Source organism: Anastrepha obliqua, chromosome 1 (genome assembly GCF_027943255.1).
Source record: "Anastrepha obliqua isolate idAnaObli1 chromosome 1, idAnaObli1_1.0, whole genome shotgun sequence".
In the NCBI taxonomy this organism is placed as follows: domain Eukaryota; kingdom Metazoa; phylum Arthropoda; class Insecta; order Diptera; family Tephritidae; genus Anastrepha; species Anastrepha obliqua.
In genome coordinates, this window is record NC_072892.1 from 2845150 (window position 1) to 2869953 (window position 24804).

General features: G+C 36.3%; 1 protein-coding gene across 1 annotated transcript; it reads right to left on the reverse strand.

Moving 5' to 3' along the window:
* Positions 1-6482: 6482 nt before the first annotated feature.
* Positions 6483-23436, reverse strand: LOC129236273 (mitochondrial pyruvate carrier 2-like). Its single transcript, XM_054870562.1, has 5 exons — positions 23382-23436; positions 20637-20949; positions 20524-20564; positions 8860-9257; positions 6483-8784 (listed from the first exon to the last, which is right to left on the reverse strand). Exons 2-4 carry the CDS (start codon positions 20800-20802, stop codon positions 8964-8966), a joined length of 501 nt encoding a protein of 166 aa, XP_054726537.1. The 5' UTR covers positions 20803-20949; positions 23382-23436; the 3' UTR covers positions 6483-8784; positions 8860-8963.
* Between the last annotated feature and the right edge of the window lie 1368 nt (positions 23437-24804).

The following is a 24804-nucleotide window of genomic DNA, read 5'->3' on the forward strand; positions in this document are numbered from 1 at the left end:
CAAAACTGGACAACAAAGTAGGTGGAGGGGTCTACTCCGACAAACTCGGAGTATGCCAATCATTTCGCTTATCTGATCATTGCAGTGTATTTCAGGCGGAAGTCACTGCCATAAAAGAGGGGCTTAAAGAAATAAAAATGAGAGTATTATCCACAAATGAAGTCTTCATTTATTCGGACAGTCAAGCAGCAATAAAAGCGCTGGAATCAAAAACGCACTCGTCAAAAACAGTTCTAGAATGTTTTAAACTACTAGATGACGTATCTAAGTGCTACAAGGTGCACCTTATCTGGGTACCAGGCCACAGGAACATTCCAGGAAATTGTAAGGCGGATGAACTTGCAAGAGCCGGTACAACGCTCGATCTCGAACCGGATAAGGCGCTTATACCCATGCCTATAGCCCCTTGTAAATTACTTATAGACAGGGAAACCATCAAAAAGGTAAATACAATCTGGCAAAACCTCACAACATGCGAACTAAGCAGACAGACATGGCCGAACTGGAACAGCGGTCGATCGAAGATCTTGCTAAGATTCAACAGAGAATCTATAAGAAAAATGATAGGTGTATTAACAGGTCATTGTTTAATAGGCAGCCACGCTAGAAGGTTAGGACTACCATATTTCGATTTCGATGTAGAAGCTGTCTAAATACAGAAGAAGAGGAAACAGTCAGACACCTTTTATGTGAGTGTGAAAGCCTAGCTAGGAGAAGGCTGCACACCCTCGATACAGCATTTCTAACCGATGTAGCGGATATAGCCCATCTAAAACTAACGAAGCTCTGCTCGTTTATTAAATCAACCGGATGGTTTGAAAGGGAACACGTAGAGTAAGGATAAGTTCCAGTGGTATCACAATGGATCTGCCGAAGGTCTAAGTGCGTCTTACGACAACCACCCTACCTACCTACCTACCTAACTAAATATTAGTTTAAATTTTGCATCTGCAAACTTTGGCAATACAATTTTTCTTTTAAACTTGGTCAAAATACGTTACTTATATGACCACTACTACTTTGGTGTTAACCCTGAATTTCTAACTTTGTTATAAAAAGTATTGTTTTTCGTTATAGAAATTATTTAAATATGTGTTCAGTTAGAGAGTAAATATTTTTTCAAAATAATAATAAGCACCTTGTAATCACATCATAGATTTTGAAAAATCTAATATATTTTTGGTACTGCTGCTTTCGTGTCGGCAACTGTACATCACAACCAAGTGCTACATAAATCGCAGCGACATGGCTGTTAATTTATATCGTAAATACAGTTGATAACATGTGGAAACGCAATAAAGCCGTTTTTCAGTACAGCTTTAAGATATTTTTTCGAAAACAACGAAATAGAGAGGCTTACCGCACCCGCTGTAAAAGCCTGGCTATGCTTCTTGCAACTTACACCTTAAGCCACTAAAAAAAGATATTTTTTCGACCAGAAAACTTTTTGTTACCAGGGCGATGGGGCATATGTTATGATTAGCGTTAAATAGTTTTACCGCGACTCGGCGACCACTCTTCATAATAGGTCAAGAAACATTTCTATATGCAGTTTTATAGCTTATTCAATATTAGCATAACAAAGTGTAAGTTTCAAGTGGCTTTAAATTCTTGTTGATGTAAAAAAAATTTGGCTGATTCCATATAAAAGATTTCCAAACATATGTTTATATAGAAGAAAATTCTTGCCTTCGTAGAATCAACGCGATTTTTTCGCGACCTCAAACTTACACTTTATTGTGTGTGTTTTTATAAGAGCTTGAGAACTTAAAATGATAATACAAAACAGAAATATGGTTGGAATGCATTTTTTTATTATAATTTGGTAGATAATTTCAATATATTTATTTTTGGCATATGATATCCGTTATGGTCCATTCGATCAGTCCAATACATCGATTGCTAAGCGAGCTGTATGGGAATGTCGTCGATGTTTAGCTGATTAATTGCTGGATACAAAAATTGAGTCAGCATGGCGCGATAGCGATCCTCACTCTCCGTACGGCAGCTCCTTGCTCAGAGAGAAATAAGGACCGATTTACTGTCGGCGTGTAAACCGATTCATCATGATGACTTGCCAAGCGTTACTGAATAGAAATGTCAACACAAATTGCCATTCTCAGGTGTCAAACCATAGTTATCGATATCGATAGTTCTCATGCAGTTAAAATACACCCGATACTAAAACTGAATTCACTATGAAACTGCATACTTTGAAGTTTTTGCGTACTTTGATTAAAATTTGAATTTTTAGATTTTTAACAGTCACGATTGAGACAAGGCGAATAGAATAGAGACGATGGCGTCTTCCGAAAATCGTTACTTTATTTTTCACGATTTTGACAAGGCCAACGTCATTCAGCATATATTACAAAAACAAACAAAAGAAAGTGGTGGTAGTAGCGAAAGAGGAATGCCTCCACTGCATTGAAAAGATCAGGTGAAGAAGGACTTGACTCCACTTGCTGTGTTCAACTGGCGCTGGTTAGCACGAGAAAGAAACGACTGTCGCGCTTTGTTAAATTCGGCTAAAATCGCTTAAGCGGTTATTGCGCCAATCAAGAAGAAGAAATATTCAATGATGTTTGTTAATATTGTAAAGTGAAGATTTAAAATAAACAATGAATATGAAGCACCGCGTGTTCAATTTCGAAAGCACAAATGACATAAAATTTCCTCTTGCTTTTGCCTACTCTTCCTCTTCACAAACAAGTAATTTTTCTTCCTTTTGTTGGTATATTTTTGGGGCATGACTTCGCAATGAAATCGGAAGGCGCAATCTGGTATTCTACTGTTCTTGCGTTTAGGAGGATGCAGAAAATTGCGGTTCAGCTACTCGGCTCTCAATAAATTAGGCAGAATCAGGTGTTGGGCTTTTTGTTTACAAAAAAAAAAAAACTTTTTTCTTGGTATTTTCTTTTGCACTATCTTCCATCCACGTCACAATAGAGTTATGCTCTTTTTTCATTTCAAACTTCGTAACCTTGTAATATATCAGCCAGTGGCGTAACAATAGGGTGGCATGGGTGGCAAATGCCGCAGGCCCCCGACCCAAGAGGGCCCCGGGCCAACAGGCCGCGAGCTCAAGAATTTTTTTTATATCGTACAGGAGTAATTTATTTTATGTGAAAAGTATAATTTTATAAATTCTGCTTTAAATCCAATCAATAAATCGTTAAGCATTTCAACCGAATTAACAAAAAGATGTTTATTCATTTTTAGAGAAACACGCGTGACAAGTAATTTTACTTACTTATGACCGATAATTGCAGGTTCTTATTCATTTTAAAATGCATACATTGGTATCTAGATATTTTGGAGCGGAACGTTGGCAGCGCGGGTGAGCATTAATAATCGGGAATTCCCCATTTAGTTTTTTTTTCGTCTGCGGGGGTGAGTTGGCCACACTATGTTAGGGGAATGAGGGCTTCACTGACTGCGTATTCTTTGTGCGAGGATTGGTGATACGTATGTATGTATGTTTGATTTTGTTATTTTATTGAATATGAAAATAGTGGCAAAGTAAAGTTTATTGGGAAAGTTAAATATTAAAATGTCTAGTTCCAGAAAATATTTAAGTGGGAGCGAAAAACGAAAGAGAAAGAAGCAAACTGAAGAAAAAAATAAAAAGGTACCTAAAATTAGTCAGTACTTGAAAAATGATGACTTAGATAATAAAAAATCGATTGAGCAGTGCTCCAGAAGTCAAGAACCGGAGCTTACTAAAAGTACACCAGTGTTATCAGATGCAGCACCCAACATCAGTGGATATCCAGAACCAGAACAACCACAACAAGGTACCGGCAAAAAGATGTTCGCCATATGTTACTGATGAGGGTAATTTTAAAGCGGCAGCCGTAGCCGAATGGGTTGGTGCGTGACTACATTCGCAATTCAGAGAGAGAACGTTGGTTCGAATTTCGGTGAAACACCAAAATTAAGAAAAACATTTTTCTAATAGCGGTCGCCCCTCGGCAGGCAATGGCAAACCTCCGAGTGTATTTCTGCCATGAAAAAGCTCCTCATAAAAATATCTGCCGTCGGCTTGAAACTGTAGGTCCCTCCATTTGTGGAGCAACATCAAGACGCACACCACAAATAGGAGGAGGAGCTCGGCCAAACACCCAAAAAGGGTATACGCGCCAATTATATATTATATATATATAACTAATCAAGTGAAAATGTTCGTGATTGAAAACGGACATTGCAAACCTAATGGCCCTTTCTTAAAAGATAGTAACAATAGATCTTTTATAGAAAAACATTACTATATTGTTTCCAAGTCTGGCGTCAAGCTTGAACTTACATGGCTTTCCTATTCTTTAATACTTCAGATTGCGTATTGTGAACCGTGTTGGTTATTCGCAAATCGGGCATCGAAGAATATACAAAATGTTTGGATTGAGGGATGTGACGACTGGAAATACATATATTGTAGATGGCATACAAAGACACGAGACATCAAAAATTCATCTGGATTCCTGTCTTACGTATCAATAGTGGCTACTACATAGAACACTCGATGAAGAGCAAGAGTCTATGATCAAAAAAGAAAAATCCTTTTGGCGACAAGTACTTTCTAGGCTCCTTGATGACACTTTCAACATGTAATTTAGCCTTTCGTGGCCACAGAGAAAACGCAGATAGCAGTGATCCAAAGGAAACTTTTTGAGTATTGTTGAGTTATTAGGAAAATACGATCCGATTTTGCAAGAGTTGTTAAATAAACCAAAGGGCCAAATAAAATACTTAAGTCCGAAAATACAAAATGAGCTAATTTCTGTCCCGGTTTTAAAAGTAGAAAATGCACTTGTAAATGAAATAAATGAAGCACCATTCTACTCTATCATATTCGATACAACGCAAGATATTTCAAAAATTGATCAAATGTGTGAACTGTACCGTTATTGTATGGTAGAAAAAGATTGTAATGGGATCCCTAAGGCGCTTGTCATTAAAGAAACATTTTTGGGATTTCATGAAGTTAAGGATCAAACTGCCTTAGCAATATCCAAGCAAATTATTAAATTCATAAATGACAAAAACATTCCTCTAAATAAGTGTCGAGGGCAAGGATATGATGGTGCCAACACAATGAAGGGACTTATGGCGGAGTTCAAAAACTCATAAAAGATGTTGAGCCAAATGCCGTATATGTTCACTGTGCTGCTCATAATTTAAATCTAGTACTCAAGGATGCAGTGAGAGAGGTTATTGATATGCAAAATTTGTTTGAAACAATTCAACAAATTTATAATTTTTTTGGGCATAGTATCAAAAGATGGAATATTTTATCAAGTTGAACTTGAAATCTAATGAAGAAAGTGAGTCTTCAAATTTAATAACATTGAAAACATTAAACCCTACTAGATGGGCAGGACGTTATGATGCCGTTTTTGCTTTAAAAGTTCGGTTTGTTGAAGTACAAAAAGCGCAATCCTGTTAAATTGCAAATCAGATGAATGAAATGAAGATCGAAAGCTACAATTTTGTTATGTTACTGGGTTTCCATTGTAAGATTCTACTTACTATCGATGCAGCCCCTAAAGCACTTCAGTCTAAAACCACCAATCTTTCAAATGCCGTACAACGTTTGAAAATCTGCCTAGAAGTATTGGAAAGGTATCGACATGAATTTGAAAAATTGAAGATGGAAGCAAATAGTGTCCCTCAGCCCTGAATTTTCTAATACTCGTCAGAGGAAGGTAAAACGCCATTTTGACGAGCTCTGCGAAGATGAGCGCCTCCAAGATGCGGAAAGTTTGTTCAGAGTGAATATATTTTATCGAGTATTGGACATCATTATAAACCAACTGCAAGCGCGTTTCATTCCAATGAATGAAATTGTTTAAAATTTCAATGTTTTACAGCCTTCCACGTTAAAAGTTTTAAATGACACTAATCTATTAAAAAATGCTCTAGAATTTGTTGAGATTTATAAAAAAGACATATCTGAATCATTTGGTAGAGAAATTCTAAGTTTTCGATCCACCTTCAGAGACGAAATAGAAAAATTGTCGTGTATTAGAGACCTTGCTGATTTATTAATAATAAAATTTTTTTTTATGTCTTGCAGCTTCCTGAAGTATGCATTGCATTAATGTTATTTCTCTCAATTCCTGTGAGCTAGTGCTGAAAGATAATTGTCAAAACTAAAATAGACACTTTTGCGGAAATCTCGAAAAAAAGATTTTTCTTAATAAATAACTTATTGAAATTAAATTGCTGTTTTGTTTATTAAAATCATCTGTTGAAATAAAAAATGTTTTTTTTAATCAAACTGAGTACAACGTGACGATTTTTATTGATAGGGCCCCATCATAAGAATTTGCCACGGGCCCCAGATGTTGTAGTTACGCCACTGCTATCAGCCTTGGTGGGGTTGTAATCCTAATGTTGTTACCTCGTGTGCGAACCTATGTAACAGTGGAAAAGTTAAGGACTATACGAGTGCAAGTAGATTGTAGAAATAGTACGCAATATACACCTTTTTACAATCTCTTTATTGAAAATTAAGTTACCAATACAAATCGTTTTGTTTAACTTTCGCCACTGCATACAAGCACATCTTTTGCCCTACATACGTATGTATGTATGTATGCGTGCACATTTTGTAACTCTACAAGTAAATTGTATCACTTTAAAATAATATACCTCAGAATCAAAACTAGTTGCTAAGTTGGTGCTTTATGTAATAAATCAAGTTTACAGCCTCTCATAATTACGTATATATGTTGAAGTTGTTAAGTTCTTTTTATGCTTAAAACCTGTTTGAGATAAACATTAAAAAGTATATGTGCTTGTGCTTTAAATCATTTGAGAATCGGAGTAAAGAAACGAAAAAAAAAAACGATTCAAATACAATAGCTTGTAGTTAAAAATAAAAATCTGCATAAACGAAAAAAAATTTCACTTTCATTAATAAATTATTATGCAAATACAGTTTTTTTCCTATATACATAAATATTTTCTGTGTACGTAATTTGTGCGTTTAACAATTTTTGCTACTCTATTTTGGTATGTTTGATTATTTTTCTTAGCTTAGAGACAATTTAAATTCAAAATTAATTCAGCTTGCAGTTAGACAAAAAAAAAATGATCATGTTTTTTAATTATAAATTCACTACTTAATAATATCACCATTTCTTCGTTATTATATATAAAAGATAAATTTTCGACATGTTGAGCACTTTTACTGGCAAATGTTTCAAGAGCGGGAGCTTTTGAAAATTATTTACATTTTTATATATTTATATGTTATGTACACGTACACACGTACTACGTATGTATATATGTCAGCCCAATCTTATGCCATTGGCATTGATTTCATATATATTTGTATATATATATACAAGTGTGTGCCCTGCAGGTAAACCTTACGCTACTGAAACAGATCTCTGATTCGGGACTTGAACGATATTGACAATTGCGAACCTTTTCGAGCAGAGAACGTTACCCCTCAAAACTCCATGCGTTCCCGTGATTGAGACTGAAATATATTATAAAATTAATGCCTCAATAAGAATAAGGAAAGAGGGTTTAATAGAATTTATCGTAGTTGTAGACAGTGAGTGCGACCATCACTTTGGTATCGGGACACACATTAATTTTTTTAAGCAAATGTTTTAACTCCGGGACGCGCTCATGCATGCATGTCCAGCAGCTTATATGTGTTTTGAATTTGAATTGAGTGTTCGTAGCGTGCGCACGTAAATATGTCGTCTTCGGAAGATGGTTTGTTGTTGCTTGTAACTGCAGCAGTTATACAGCACAAACTGAGACACTCCTGCATGTCATGCAGACTGCGACACGGTCATGCAAAGCGAAAAAAAACTAAAATTTTTGATTTCCATCATGCAAAAGCCGACAACAAGTATGTGTGACACGAAGCAAGTACGTGTGTCACCCGACACGCACACATATAAGCTGCTGGACATGGATGCACGAGCGTGCGCCGGAGCTATTTGATATAGAGTATCTTCCATTTTTATATTAGCACTCACACCCTTGTGTTAATGTGATAGCAACTTCGCTTCATTTTGTGTGCAAAATGTGAAGAACAATGAATATTTGTATTTTGTTTGTGTTTGTTTTTCAATATATTTTGATGTGTTTCTCTCTCTCCCTTTTATTTTCTCATTGCTTCAACTAGATTTTTTGATGTTGAGTCAAATTGGCATTTTTTGTTAAGGACTGATGCATCTAAACCTAACATCATTTTGCGTTTTTGTTTCTGAAACTACGCTTTTTTGACACCCTCTTCTTAGTTCTTTCACACACATTATCTACACTTGCGTTACGGCAAAGTTGCGCTCATTTTTTCTCTTTTATCTATATAATCTTGTACTCTATCACTATTGGCATATTACAGCACAGGCGTCGAGTCACTCGTGAAGTAGTTTGTTCAAATTGGGTTGGGTGGTTAAATATGTTCCAATTTAATTTTATAAAGAGTAAATTTGTTAATAAATATTCATTATGAGAAAATATTTAAAACTGGTTTGCTTGTACCGTTTAATGATATTCAGTTGCTTATATGGGTAAGATAACGAACGCGAACTACATAGTTCGGTACTAGCGAGTATTTTCCCTGCAGGGTATTTTCAACCTCAAATTATACCAATTTTTTATACAATACATAACTTGTCTATTTTATCTTTGTTATTTTTTTATTGCCGACGTTTGACGTGTAATATTTTTCCGCTCGCTTTTTATAATTTGAGTACGTATGTACATATGGGATTTTGTTCGTCTGCTCATTAACAACAAAAGTCGAAAAATTATCTGCAATTAAAATACAAAAACAAAAACAGACATTAATCACTTTGTAGAAATTGTTAAGCCAAGGAAACCACTTACCGCTAATTATATGAAATAGTAAGCTTGCGACCGATTCATATTCACATTATATACACTTGAATATTATATACATATGTATGTACAAATCGAGCTGCTTTGGTCAATTACAACTCAGTTTTCTTTTCAGCTGTAGTAGCAGCAGCAGCAATAGCTGGTTGTTGCCCTTCGGTGGCTGCCAATTTGTTCTTTTCCATTTGGTGCATGTAGGCGCGACTCAGTTGAATGATCTGTGTCAAGCCAACGAATAAATTGACAGAGAACAGACTGTAGTTTTTGGGAACGATGACCAGCGAGTAACGCGACCAGATGATACCGGTCGCTGCGAGGGCGGCACATTGTGGTACCGAAAGACTCTCGGCCGGTCGCGCCAAGTCACTAAGACCAGCAATGACAAGCGTCTGGAAAAAAGGAAAGACAAGTATTAGTTAAAGAAAATAGCTTGGTGAAGATATGTTGAAGGAAGACTTAAGAATATAAGAAGTACGTATTCAGATAACGAATATATAATATTAGATCTTAATTTTCATCGCGAGTTTAACTCTGCGTTCCCGCTCAACTAAGTTTAAACGTTCATTTTTGCAGAGTTACACTCAGTTTAAGAATTCACCACCGTTAAAATAACAAGGTTGATAGATTACCAGGTTTGGCCATCCGCTTTGGTAAAAAACAAAATTGTGCCAGTAACTTCGGCTGCATGCTTGAGAAAATTCAGTGAATGGCTTGGCTTGGTACAAGGCGAATTTATTATAAGTGACAGCAACCACATATAAGTAAAACCCTACATTTAATTGGTTGTTGCCTTTGGTACAAGCATCAAGTCAAAATACAATACAATACGAATGTAAACATACCAATACATACAAACTAAGTATATCATTTTGACGTAAGCCATATCTACGGCGAAAAATTCATTCATGATTTATTTTTTCTTTCCATCCAGATGTCAGCAAGAGTAATAGAGAAGAAGATTGCGCCTTCTGAATTCGCCCTGTCGTAAGAGCCCATCAGTCATTGTGTTTTAAAAATTTAACACACGGCACTTCGTTTGCATTAGTTTGTTTAGTTTTAATCTCAAAGTATCATAAGAGGAGAATGTGTTAATTTTTTTTCGTTTATCATCAATACAATCTCAATTTGTTTGTAAACAAACTGTTGTCATGACCCCTGTTATATCAACCAATCAGCTGATTCTTTCAAATTTGCTGAGAGCCGGTTAACTGTCTGATCTTGGTCACACCTCTAAAAATCGGTTCACCTAAATCCACCTGCCCACTAAAAAATTGGATCTAAGCGTCGGTTTACATCATCGTATGTAACTACTTAGCTTATGTGGTGTAGAGCCGGCAACGCTGCATTTACGGCCTTAAGGCAAATTAAGTGGCGCGCACTACTTAAAATTAATAGCCAGCTTCTAATAAAAGCAAATCGCTGGTGAGAGAGGGAAAAGGACGTAGCTCCTGCAAAATTTAAATGAAGTGAGCTTAGAAAAGATCGCTAAATATAGTCGTATAAGTATTGCTTGAAAATGGACGGAATTGCCGCCGTATATTCTTCACCAATACACTACCTAATTGGAGAACAGGCGAAATCGCTGTTTTAATATCAATGAAGTTGTTGGATGAGCTGCAACGAAAACAAGGAGAATAAGCGACTTCAGAGCAACTCAAGGACATCAACTGGTTCAAAGCGAATTGCTGATTTTGATGAGAAACGTCTTCATGTTCGGACGTGGAATTTATCATGTTCGGACGTGTTAACACCTCGCTCTCGAGTGCAATCTCCTTAAAGTGGTAAGTCCCTAAATTTAAAAATCCTTATTTTGCGAAATAGACGCTTTAACGTGCTAAACACAACCTAGTATTGTTATTAAAAAAAACACACAACAAACATAAGTAAAAAAAATAATATAAAAATAAAAAACAACGATATAAACAAAATTAAAATGCCAGTAGAGCGCACTCCACCGCGTGAACGGAGTATACCGCTATCTACCGTGCAAACAACAAAATCAAATCAGTGCTCAACTTACTCTGATAATAATGTACATGTAGAAACAAGAGAAACTATGGTTAAAATAAGAGAAACAACAATACCGCTATCGTGGAGTGATCAATGCAAAACACCAATAGCGTTAACAGCTAATCATCATCAATTGGAGAGTCCGGCAATAAAGACTGCTTTGGCGCCCTACAACTATCCGCGAAAAACAGCAGTAACATCATGCACGACAGCAACAAGTACTCACTACTCCATTGTCACCACATCAGCAACAGCTCTAAGTTCAACAACAACAACAACTTCATCCATTTCTGCTGACCCAATCCATACACCTTCAACTCTCATCCAAACCGGAACATGTAGTGCTGAATGTAGCGCACCAACTACACTGATCGCATCGTCATCACCAGCAACGCACAATACAAAAATGCAAATACAAAATGAAAATAAAAATAGTTTAAAAAAACTAAAAAACACGATTTTATTGCTGATCGAACTAAAAAGTAGAAAATAAATTTTAATGACAAAGGGACCTATAATGAAGTAATAGCAAATCGAAGGATCAGTCATAGTCAACTACCTCAGAACAGAATTATAACAAAAATTAAGATACAAATAGAGTAATTCAAATTAGAGTTAAAAGCGTGGGATGCTTGATATAGTAAATATTACAATCATTCTATTGGCAACTACCTATGTACAGAGGGTTATGAAAGTGAAGCAAAATGCATCCCACGCTTTTAACTCTAATTTGAATTATTCTATTGGTATCTTATTTTTTGTTATAATTCTGTTCTGGGGTAGTTGACTATAACTGATCCTTCGATTTGCTATTACTTCATTATAGGTCCCTTTGTCATTAAAATTTATTTTCTACTTTTTAGTTCGATCAGCAATAAAAGCGTGTTTTTTAGTTTTTTTAAACTATTTTTATTTTCTACTTTTTAGTTCGATTAGCAAAAAAGCGTGTTTTTTAGTTTTTTTTTAACTATTTTTTATTTTTAGTATATGTAGGTGTTTACGAGTAATATACTATTACACAACCGCACACTAAATACTAACCTCAATGGTGGTGTGGAAACTAAAAATTCCCAATTTTTGTTTAAAAAAATACCCAATTCATGTTTCTACCGGTATGGCAATATTGGCAAATGTTATAAAAATGCACATTTTTCAGCGCTCTCACGAGAAAAAGAGTTTCCCATCTAGTCATCTATGTTGTGTGTTCCGAGTCGATCAGATTTTTAGAAGCCAGTGAAAATTAAGCTCAAAATTCCGTTACAGTCATTCATACATACAACCCGAGCTAATAAAAGTGTGTTAAAAAAATAAAATATTAATCCTGGCAATCCTAATAAGGATAATGGAAAATTTATCTCACATGTCTCACACTGCACTTGTTCTTCGTGACTATTTCGCCAAAAATTCCACGCATATCGTTCCGCAACCACCGTATTCGCCTGATTTGGCTCCGTGTGACTTCTGGCTATTCCCAAAACTCAAGAGACCAGACCCACCGGAAATGGACTATTTGGCATGTTTCGGGGATTGGAAAACTCGTTGGCATAAGTGTATTTCATCGAGAGGGCATTATTTTGAAGGGGATGAAATTGATTTACAAGAATAAATGACGATTTTTCATTTTACAACCAAATTCACCTTACTTTTTGCCCACAGGTAAAAAAAGAAAATATTAATCCTGGCAATCCCAATAAGGATAATGGAAAATTTTTATCAAATTATTGCATTGTCATCGGTCCTTGATAGGTGTGCAAAATTTCAAGTCGATCAGATGTTTAGAAGCCAGTGAAAATTAAGCTCAAAGATTCCGTTACATACATACATACATACATACCTACATACATACATACATACATACAACCCGTCCTAATAAAAGTGTGTTAAAAAGACTTTGTGCAATCACAGTTAAAGAGAAACCGCGATAAGCAATCGCCAAACAGAAAAAACAAAAGAATAAAATGCAAAGCTCTACACAAACAACTCTACAAAAGTATTGGTTAGGCAATCCAGCTTCATCAAATAGGTTCGATCTCTTGGATGTAGACAACGAACCAAATATCAATAAGCCAGAAAGCAACCCAGTAGAAAAAGATCCAGGTACGCAGCGTGCACAAAAACTTCCACCAATATATGTATGTACAAAATGTGGAAAATGTATGTACTCTAACAAATGCTTTAAATTCCCTGTCAAATACTAAATTTGAAATTAAAGTTCTTAGCCGAAACGAAATTAAAATAAAACCGAAAGAAACAACACATTATACAAAAATAATAGACTTACTAAAACAAAAAAAAAACAAAATTTTATACATTTAGAACAAAAGAGCAACAAGGGTTTAGAGTATTTTTACGACAGATGCATCACTCGACTCCTATCGAAGACATAAAAAATGAACTTTTTGATCTAGGTCATGAAACAACAAATATTCACAACATACAAATTAAAAACGCTTCAGGAATAAAACAACCTCTGTCACTATTTTCAATTGAACTAAAATTAAATGAAAACAATAAAGACATATACAGTATAACTCATCTACTCCACTGTAAAATTAGTTTTGAGCCACCGCGCCAAAAAAGAACAATTCCTCAATGTGAAAACTGTCAGAGATACGGACATACAAAAAATGACTGTATGGTAGATCCAGTCTGCGTAAAATGTGCTAGCAAACACAAGACAAATATGTGTAAAATTAAGAACAAAGTGGAAACAGACCAAATTAAATGTGCTCTTTGTGGCAAAAACCATACAGCTAATTATAGAGGCTGTGAAATCTACAAAAAACTCCAAATACAAAGATATCCGACACTACGCAAAAAAGAAATTCACGCTACACAAGAACAAAGCAATAATGAACATCAACAGAAAAATCTTGGCACAAATACAAATCAAACCCTTATACCAGGCGTTTCTTATGCAGAAGCAACATCAACGAAAACATTAACAAATGAATTAAACAAACCTAATACTACCACATCAAGTAACGATGATTTAACTGAACTTAAAACTTTGATGAAACAATTGATGACACGAATGGCCACCATGATGAACATTGTAACTATACTTGTATCGAAGCTAGATGGACGCACTAAGTAAAATAAAAATTGCAATTTGGAACACACGGACTTACGCGCCACGAATTAGAACTTAATGCTTTTATTCTGGATAAAGCAATTGATATTATGCTAATATCCGAGACTCATGCAACTCACAAAACTTTTGTAAATATACCTAATTACAACATACACTACACAAATCACCCAGATAGCAAGGCTCACGGAGGAACTGCAATAATCATCAAAAAAATAATTAAATACCACGAACTTGATGGTTATAGTAAAAATAACATACAAGCAATGACAGTTTCAATAAACAGCTCAAATGGACCATTAACAATATCAGCAGTATACTGTCCGCCAAAATTCAATAACACAAAAGATCAATACCTGGCCTATTTAAACAGTCTAGGAAGTCGATACATCGTTGGAGGTGACTACAATGCGAAAAATTCTATTTGGGGATCAAGGTTACTCGTAACAACTTCTAAAGGCCGAAAATTATTAGACGCTATAAGAGAAAACAATGGACATTTCATAAGCACCGGAGAGCCGACATACTGGCCTACAGATATCAAAAAACAACCAGATTTAATTGATTTATATATTGTTAAAAATATTCCCCAAACCCATCTGACCATTAAGTCATGTTTGGAGCTATCGTCGGATCATTCACCACTCCTCATGACAATTCTTGGAAATCTACACCAACAAACTTTTGCAGGACTATATAATAATAAAACAGACTGGAATTATTTTCGACAAAGTGTGGAAGCACAATTGACTATAAATATTTCATTAAAACGGAAAACGAAATTGACTCAGCAATAGCTTTTTGAACGATTCCATCATCAAAGCCCTCACCCTTTCGACACCAACTATAAAAATTCTACAAAAAGAGTCTATTCAAATACATATTAAAGAAAAAATACAACAAAAAAGAAAACTCCGTAAAATGTGGCAAACTACTAAACATCGCGAAGATAAGGCAAAACTTAACAAATCAACAACTGAATTAAAAGCATTATTAAAACAACACCAAGATAAAAAGCTTCAGAATTACATACATAACTTGGGGGCGACGGCAGTTAACAATTATTCTCTATGGAAAGCAACTAAAAACTTAGTCAAAGCAGTTCCACATAAACCTTCCATCAAAACACAACACGGAACTTGGGCAAAGACCAATAAAGAGAAGGCAAACACACTAGCTGAACACTTTAAAACAATATTCTCAAACGAAAAAGACAATCAGCACATTGAACAAAATGTAAATACGAGTAACCCAGAAAAGAAAATGAAAATGACAACCTCAGCAGAAATCAAATATCATTTGAAAAATCTGAACAGTAAAAAAGCACCGGGCTACGATCTAATAAATGGTTAAATACTAAAAGAACTACCTGATGTAGCAATCACATATATACGACAAATATTCAACAGCATCTTAAGGGCACAATGCTTCCCACGCCTCTGGAAAGTTGCACAAATAACGGCAATCCCCAAACCAGGTAAAAATGCATCAGAAACGACATCATATCGCCCCATTAGTCTCTTGCCCATTCTTTCAAAAGTATTTGAAAAAATATGCTTTGCCAGATTAGACGAAATTCTGATAGAAAAAAAGATAATACCAAGCCATCAATTTGGATTTAGACGACAGCATTCAATTGTGCAACAAGTCCACAGAGTTATAAACAAAATACTAGATGATATGGATAATAAAAGGTTCTGCATAGCTGTCCACCTAGATATTGCAAAAGCTTGTGACAGGGTGTGGCATTAAGGACTACTGCACAAGCTAAGCGAAATATTGCCACGGAATCACTTCACCATTCTCAAAAGTTAACAGGAAAATCGACATTTTTTTATAAAGTTTGAAGACGAATGCTCAAGCATGATGCAAATGACAGCAGGTGTGCCCCAAGGTAGTGTCCTAGGCCCTCTATTGTACCTGATATTTACAGCAGATATACCGATCCCAACAACAAAAAATTGCATGATAGCCACATTCGCGGATGACACGGTTTTAATGGCATCAGACAAAATAGAAAAAAAAGCTACTGACATTCTTCAACAAACAATAAATGACACTGTATCATGGCTCGATAAATGGGGAATAGAGGTAAACAAAGATAAAACGGTAAACTAATAAAAATCCACCCTAGTGCAAAGTACCTTGGCATAACTATAGATGAAAAACTAAATTGGAAACGACATATAGAAAACAAGCGAAATGAAATCAAAAACAAATTCAGACAACTGTACTGGCTGTTGGCTAAAAATTCAAAACTAAGTCTTAACAACAAAGTAGTGATATATAAATCTATAATCTCACCCATTTGGAAATATGGGATAGAAATCTGGGGCACAGCAAAAAAATGCAATATCAAAATAATTCAAAGGACCCAATCTAAAATACTTCGAACAATAACAAAAGCTGGCTGGTATATACCTAACTACGTGATCCACAGCGACCTCAATATCGAAACAATAGATGACACAATTAGAAAATACAGCATCAAGCATATACAACGACTAACAAATCATATGCGGTTCACTAGACAGGGCTAGTATACTGGGGCGGCAGCCCTTGGTCGGGAAAAACCCGAGTCATTCCGGTACGTAGAACCGGCTGCCATGGGAATGCTCAACAAGCATTTCCTGCTTGGATGTTACCGCAGGTTTCACCCCTGTAGACACCTGCTTGAGCCTGAGCCGCCTCCCAGGCACATCAGGAGACACCTCTTAGACTACGCTGACGAAATCCAGGACAAAACTGACCGCAACCTACTGGACCGGACAGTATTTAGACGGTCAATAAACGACATCCACCGGGAGACCGTTACCACCTTCATGAACTCCCGTCCTGTGAATGCCGTAATCGGAGTCCAACCACCACCTATTCCAGACGAAGAGCTCCAGCTTCCCCGTGAGACTCGTGTAACACTGGCACAACTACGTTCTGGATACTGTAGCAGGTTAAACTCCTACATATCCAGAATCGACCCCGACAAGGTACCCCACACGACACTAACCACCTCTTCACATGCCCCCTCAAACCGACTCATCTAACCCCCAGAGGGAGACCCAACCTGTCGAAACAGCATGCTTCCTGGGCCTACCCCTAGATGAGCTAGACGAAGATGACCGATGATATGCCTACACTGACAGGTCTACCTATGCTGTTAAAACAACAACAACAACTAACAAATAATCAAAAAGAACAAATGCGCAAACTACTACAATCGGAGAAAGCGGGAAAACGAAGATTAAAACGATTAACTCCAACAGAACTCACAATTTAACAAAACAATAAAGAAAAAAATAATAATAATTAATATAACACTTACAAAATAATATAATATAATGTAGCATAATCTGAAGCAAAATTCAATGTTTATCTAGCATTGGTTAGAGAACAAAGAATTCCAATACTACTTTAAAAATAATTACTTATTGTTTAAATTTAACAGATTGTAATTTAAAAAGGGAAATAAAAAATAAAAAAAATAATAGAAATGAACTCTGGGGTAGATAGATTATTTAGAGGTTTGCACTTGGACCTCATGGTCTTTTATGCCCTCTGCTCATCCGAGTACCTCATCCAGACCAAGTTCCCTTATTAATCTCAGGATATAGCTGGGTTGGATTGAGTGTATGTGCCTTTCTTCTCCGCGCTATAGCGCTACATTCAAGAAGTATATTCTGCACTCTGGGGTTACACAATGCCTTTTAAGAGCAACCGCAATCGGAAAAAAACTTTTATAATTTGATTTTTCATATCCATATTCTCGAAGCCCACAACTATCGTAAAAAATTAGCTGTCGTTCGGACATGAAACTGTTGTAACCCCAATATTTGAGTAAATATTTAAACACATACACCACCAATTGGAGAATAAGTTTGACCTAAATAATATAATTTATGTTTGTGGTCTAAATACTTTTATGTTTGATTATAAGGTACATATGTATGTATGTATTGCTCAGGCGCCAATCACTCGAGCCGTTATTATCTGTTTGGCGTTGTGATTATAATCCATAAAGTGAATACAAAATTTATGAATCAATAATACAATAGTTTTATCTGCATTATTTCCTTTTTAAAGATAACTTAATCTCTTTGAAATGTTTCTTAACTTTTCATGCCTTCTGTTATCAAACATTTCTATCAAGAATTTTAAGAACTAGAAATTTTTTGGCAAAAGGCTTAAAATTGCTTCGAGTTTGAAGCTAATCGGCTGAATGAAAATTATTATTATGAATAATATAGTTAAGTCCCTAATGTAGAAATTTTAGTTTGAAATTTCGAAAAAATGGGATTTATTCGGGTAAATGGTTTTACATCTTTCTTATATACAAAAAAGGCCACTAATACCCAACTATTATTAATGGAATATCTTAAAGATTTTAAATGTTTAAAAATTTTGAATGGATTTTAGGATCCGTGGGAACTGCTGAAACCAAACAAGTATGAGCTTTGTGCATATAAGTTACGAGATACGTCAGAGGTGGTTTTCGTGTTTTTGTAATCTTTGATGAGCTTCTATTATAAGTAAACGCCGCCGACAACAATTTACATCCTACACAACAATTTACGACTACATCCAAAAGCATAGAATCGTTGAACTACCAAACTCCCCAGACATTATATCACGAAAAGAATAGTGTTTGAGAACAGATTCAGAATTAAACTGGATATTAAGGCAAATTAGAGTACCATTGGAAGAAATCCACAAGATATACATAGGGCTAGACGACACCGGTAGACATAGGCGCTGCGATCTATGGTCCCCAAACAAAAGCTGGTTATGCCGATGGGTAGTTTTTTAAGCATAGCGGGAGTGGATGCCATCTGTTCCTGTGCAGAGGTCGATTTAGAAAGGAAACTCCGGAACTAGCGATTGCCAATCTGAGCGACGGTCAGGATGCACTCAAGGCCTTCTTTCCCTGCGAGGTTAAGTTCTGGAGTGCATAGAGAAACTTAATTTGCTGGGAATGCACAATCGCATCAGGCTCATATCAGTCCCAGGGCACAAGGGAATATCTCGAAATGATACCGCTGATTAATTGGTTGGAAAGGATACGGTCTTGCTAGTACTACCTCGCTACTTTCAATGCAATGGACAACATACCATCATGCAATCAAAAGAGATTTAGTCATCTCATAAGCCTCCCTAGAGACAAACTAAGAATGCTCATTGGCATTCTCACAGGTCACTGAAGATTGCGCAGTCATATGCTCACATAGGCTCGGGAAATGCTCCACCGACTCCTGTGGTTTTTGCCATCACTCCCGGGAAACCCCACATCTTCTCGAATGTGACGCTATAACGAGAAGAAACAGTAGATATTTCGGTATTGTATACCCTGAAGAAAGGCACGCAGCCTTCAGCCCAACGAAGTTCAATGTCAGGCTTACTGAACTTTGGATGAAGTGTTGTGATGCGTAGTTAGCACAAAACACCTTTAGATCGAAATGCAAACCTGCAATTATTCTATTCTATTCCAAAGCGATGTTCTTAGATGACAATACACTATCACAACGAGCAAATCGTGTCAAAGCAAAAAGACTTACATTCATTTGATTACCACTGGTTTTCTTCTGTAGGACGCTTACTTGCAGACCAGCGCTTAATTTCTTACATAAATGTGGAAAATAGATCGATGAGGAAGCGTTCACAGATTCCCCGAGATATGGGAAAATGTAAATGATGCATAGAAGCAATGGGCATTAAAAAATAAATATGTAAATAATTGGCGCGCACACTTCTGCTAGGTTTTTTATAAGGAGCCTTTTTATGGCAGAAATACAATATAATCGAAGGTTTGCCATTGTCTACCGAGGGGCCACCGCTATTAGAAAAAACTTTTTCTATTATTTGTTTCACGGAGATTCGAACCGGTTCACCTTCGAATGTTAGTCACGCACCATTCCATTCTCGCTATGGCGACCGTCGACATTACATTGTATAAAATATTTTCTACTATTTTCTAATAATAATGGCACATTTTTCATCAAAACCAAACCGCTTTCATAGGAGTACAACTGGTAGTAATTGACAGTAACAGATTAACAGACTAAGGTACTCTACAATAGAAATATCTGGCTATAATAAACGTAATAATCACCATACGAGCACGCTTATTTCTCCTGATAAGCATTAATAAGGGGGATTGGCGGGGAATGGGTCAGACGGCGGTTGATTCTGTTGTCACTTCTTTATCAATTATGACAGCGTGAAAATTCGTTAGATAATTGGCCAATATATAGTACAATAGGTATTTCAGAATGTCCTAATCTAACGCAAAGCTTTCGAGACGTTTTAATAATACACTAAATAGCGACGACGTTATGCATTATGCATACAAGTGTGTCATCCAGATCTAATTTCGACGTACTTAGAACATCAATTGCATGGCAAATAATGAATTTGAGAAGAACTGCTTAGTTAATTAGCAGTTGGTGATGTTTTTGCTTTTGCGTAACTGTATACAAACATACGTCATATATATCTTTTTACTTTTCTACAGCTTATATAAGCCCTTTGCGCCTGATTTGCAGAGGCATTAATGCCAAACTTACCCATTTGAAAAGTGGCGCCCAGAAGAAAACAGTTTTAGGCCCTATATAAATTATAAAACAAAATTTAGTCTAAATTTAAATAATAAATATCAGCATACAACAATTTTACTCACCAGCTGGATGCTGCCACAGTGGCCGCAACTTTTCTGGGACATGCTTGTCCACTGAGCCAATTAAGGCATTGTATATTTTGCTAGGAAATCCTTTGCCAGCAGTGGGGGCTGACGATGGAGGCGGTGGTGGTGGGGGTACTGATGCTGGTGGTGCAGTGGAAGCCATCTTATTATTGTTTTCTATTCACTATTTTCACTATGATATTTTAAAAACTCTAATATAATATTAATCTACATAAGGAGTAGGAATAACAGGTTTTAATTGAACACTGGTTATAGATGACTTCCTCACCACTAGCTAGACAGTGAAGAACTGAATATTGAAATGAAAATAGGGAATATAAAAAATATGGAAATTAGAGGCAAAACGTATAAAACAAGAATAATATATATACATACATATGTATGTATAAGTACATACAATATAATCGTTGAAAAGGAAATGTATGACCGCTAGAGAGAGGTTCGGCATTCGGAACATGCGTGACAGTAAAGTGCTTTCAGAGTGATAAGCTCTGAGCAACATTCTCATTCAAAGAAAAGAGAGCAACGTTGTGTTGTGGGAGCTGGTGGGCGGCTGGCGCATTGTTTGGTTATTTCACTGCCAAAAAATGAAGAAGCGCAGATAATGAAAATAAATTTGTAAATTCTAAGTTGAGCGAAAGGTAGAAATCAAAGGAGTCGAGGCCGTTCGTTGCTTCCGACGTTATGTAAATACAAATGTATCCAAAACAAAATTTATAAATTTGATCGCTGCTATTGGAAAGCTATATGCCCTATATCTCATAGGGGCATAATAATTGCCGGTATTTAAAGTTTGTTTTGCATTTATTTTATATATTTATTTTTTTTATGAATACGTAGTATCTCAAGAATATTGGGACAAAAGTTTAGCGTTACAAAATTGACGAAGTTATTTATATTTATTTGAGTGTCCGTTTCTTCCATAGCTCGACTTTAAAGGATTTTTGTGAAAATTATAATTTTTGAAGTCCGTTTACGCCATAACTCAAACTCTACTGACTCATCGAGTGCTGTTTTTTAGATATATAAGTATATATAATTGGCGCTTACACTCATTTTGGGTGTTTAGCCGAGCTCCTCCTCCTTTTTGTGGTGTGCGTTTGGATATTTTCCACAAATGGAGGGGTCTTCCATTTTAAGCCAACTCCAGCAAATGGTTTTTTATGCGGAGCTTTTTCATGGCAGCAACGCACACGGAGGTTTGCCATTGCCTGCCGAAGGGCGACTGCTATTAGAAACAACTTTTTCTATCATTGTGGCGTTTCACGCACGAAGATTCGAAACGACGGATTCCTGAATAGTAATCACGCACCAACCCATTCGGCACCGGTGCTGCATTATTAATAAGTATTAATCGTATGTAACAAATAATTCGATTTTTTTTAAAGAACACCTTTTTTAGCTTCTGATCTCAAAAATTTTAAACTTGAAAAAAAAATTCTACCTACATACGTATATACCTGAGAAGCATCTCCTTTAACAAATGCACTATGATTATTTTATATTAGATTTCAACACAAATATTTTCAAAGCCGCTCCGCGATTCTATCAATACATATTTGATTTCTGTTCGGATTTCTGTTCAATATTTTGCGAAAAGTCAGGAAAGTATTTTTCAAATGTTGCATTATTATACATATCAAAATCTACTCAATAAAATTTCATTATCTGTGTTGCCGAAAATGTTCTTAAAACATGCATTTTTCCCCCGAGCTAACCGATGGATACAATATTTGAAACGTTGCACAATAGTATTTAACCGGTACGCTAGGACTATTATCCGACCAGAATCGAAATATGGCAGGCTTTCAATCAAATTGAATATTTGTTAGTGGTTGGAAATAAGCAGAGCTAAAAAATAGGTCAGAAAGAGTAACTAAGGTCACTCTAGCGTGTTTATATTCCAAACTGTAAATCGGAAGTTTGGCTTCTACTCAACAGAGTTATGTGCGAAAATACTATTTACTCGATACAAGTAAAATCATATTTTTCTTAGGGTACTAAACAATTTTATACGCTGTAGAATTTCATTCTATGACCGAAATTTTAAATATTGCTTTACGTATTTGACGATATTTAACGAACTTTGTTTGATGAATTCTACGTTGGCGCTCAGCTGACTAGTCGGAAAGCACTATATCCGCTTTTTCGTCACCTCAGCCTTAACATTGACCTTGATGGACATCTGTGTGCATAATGCTGGCAAGAGCGCAACAAACAGACGACAAACGTATTCTCTTGTTTGCACGACTAAATCGAAAGGTAGAGAAATGGCGTGATAAACAGAAAGCATAATGCACACCCGACGACTGTTGGCTGTCGCTGCCAATTTCCGTGAATAAAAATAACAATTTTGAAACTAATTGCAATTGAGCGCTTAGTGTTGCAGTTGTGACATCAATAGTTGAACAACAAAAATAACAACAGCATTAATTTAGCAGTCGCGAGCGACGGAAATTAAAATTACATGCTACTTGTGAATTATGGACACAAAGCATACTCGCGCGCTTACACACATGCGTAATATACATATGTACGTGCATACATATTTCTCTCTCGCTTGGGTTCACTAGAGGATAAGCAAAAATGTAATCATGTTACTTCGCATTACTAACTAGTAAAACTATTCAATACACTCTTTTCACCTTTTTTTACAAAATTATAAACACAACCGCATGCTTTTACAATTGAGGAACTAAAATTATATAAAAATGTACTTACATCCTAGCACAACACACGAATAACAACTGAAATGGCAATTCTCAAAGTAAGCCGGCTCAGTAGAACGGCACTGGAAAACTCAAATATTTACTAGTCATAAAATTTACGCCAGCGTCATTGATAACGTCAGCAGAAGTCGCTAATAACATACAACCCCTGCAGGGAAGCTTTAAACAAGCACTGGCTACTATTTCACCGATTTCGTACCACTTCGCCAATTGCGTTGCGGCTATTTGCAGAGTGTTTAACAACGTAAAAGTTGTAAAGTAAAGGAAAAAGAATCTTTCTTGTACAAAGTGACCGTGGGCGCAGAAGCTCACTACGGCTTTTTGCGTTTGAAAGTTGCTGCTTCGAGTTAAGTTAATTTTAGTTAGTTTAATTTTAAATTGGCCATAGCTTCAACCGGAGTTAAAGAAAATTATATACTTTAGATATATATGTATATATATATATATAATTGGCGCGTATACCCTTTTTGGGTGTTTGGCCGAGCTCCTCCTCTTATTTGTGGTGTGCGTCTTGATGTTGTTCCACAAATGGAGGGACCTACAGTTTCAAGCCGACTCCGAGCGGCAGATATTTTTATGAGGAGCTTTTTCATGGCAGAAATACACTCGGAGGTTTGCCATTGCCTGCCGAGGGGCGACCGCTATTAGAAAAATGTTTTTTTTTTTTATTAATTTTGGTTTCACCGAGATTCGAACCAACGTTCTATCTGTGAATTCCGAATGGTAATCACGCACCAACCCATTCGGCTACGGCGGCCGCCGTATATAATGTCAAATTAAACACATTTTGAATGGGAATTTGGTGACTGTGTATTGAGTAAGTATTTAGTAGGTATCCCCCGCATGCACACTTCAGATATATACCTATAATTGGATATTTTAAAGCTTCATATGTTTCTGGTTTATCTTTGAGCTGGTCCTACAGAAAATAGTTAAATGGGCCGATCTTAGCCACCAAATTGCTACAGAATATTGCGAATTATTCTTCCCGGGAATTGATTGTTTCGTTGGTGGTGCGGCATATCGCATCACCTTGTGGTAATCACATATCGTAAATTAACAAAAGGAAACCAAGTCGTTAACATATCTCGAAATCGCAATTAGTTGACTGTAAGCGTATTTCTAACCGCAATGCGATGTTCCCTAATACTTTCCCTTACCGTAGCGACATTTATTCAGTTGAGTGACCAGGACGAACGTGCACTGGCATTTTTATGTTGAGTGATTTGGTGGCGGCCATCATAACCGAATGGATCGATGCGTGACTACCACTCGGAAGTACATGGGGTCGAAACAAGGGGCATGAAACCATATTGAAAGAAAAAGTTTTTTCTAATAACGGTTACCCCTCGGAAGTCAATGGCAAAACCTCCGAGTGTATTTCTGCCATGAAAAAGCTCCTCGTAAAAAACCAT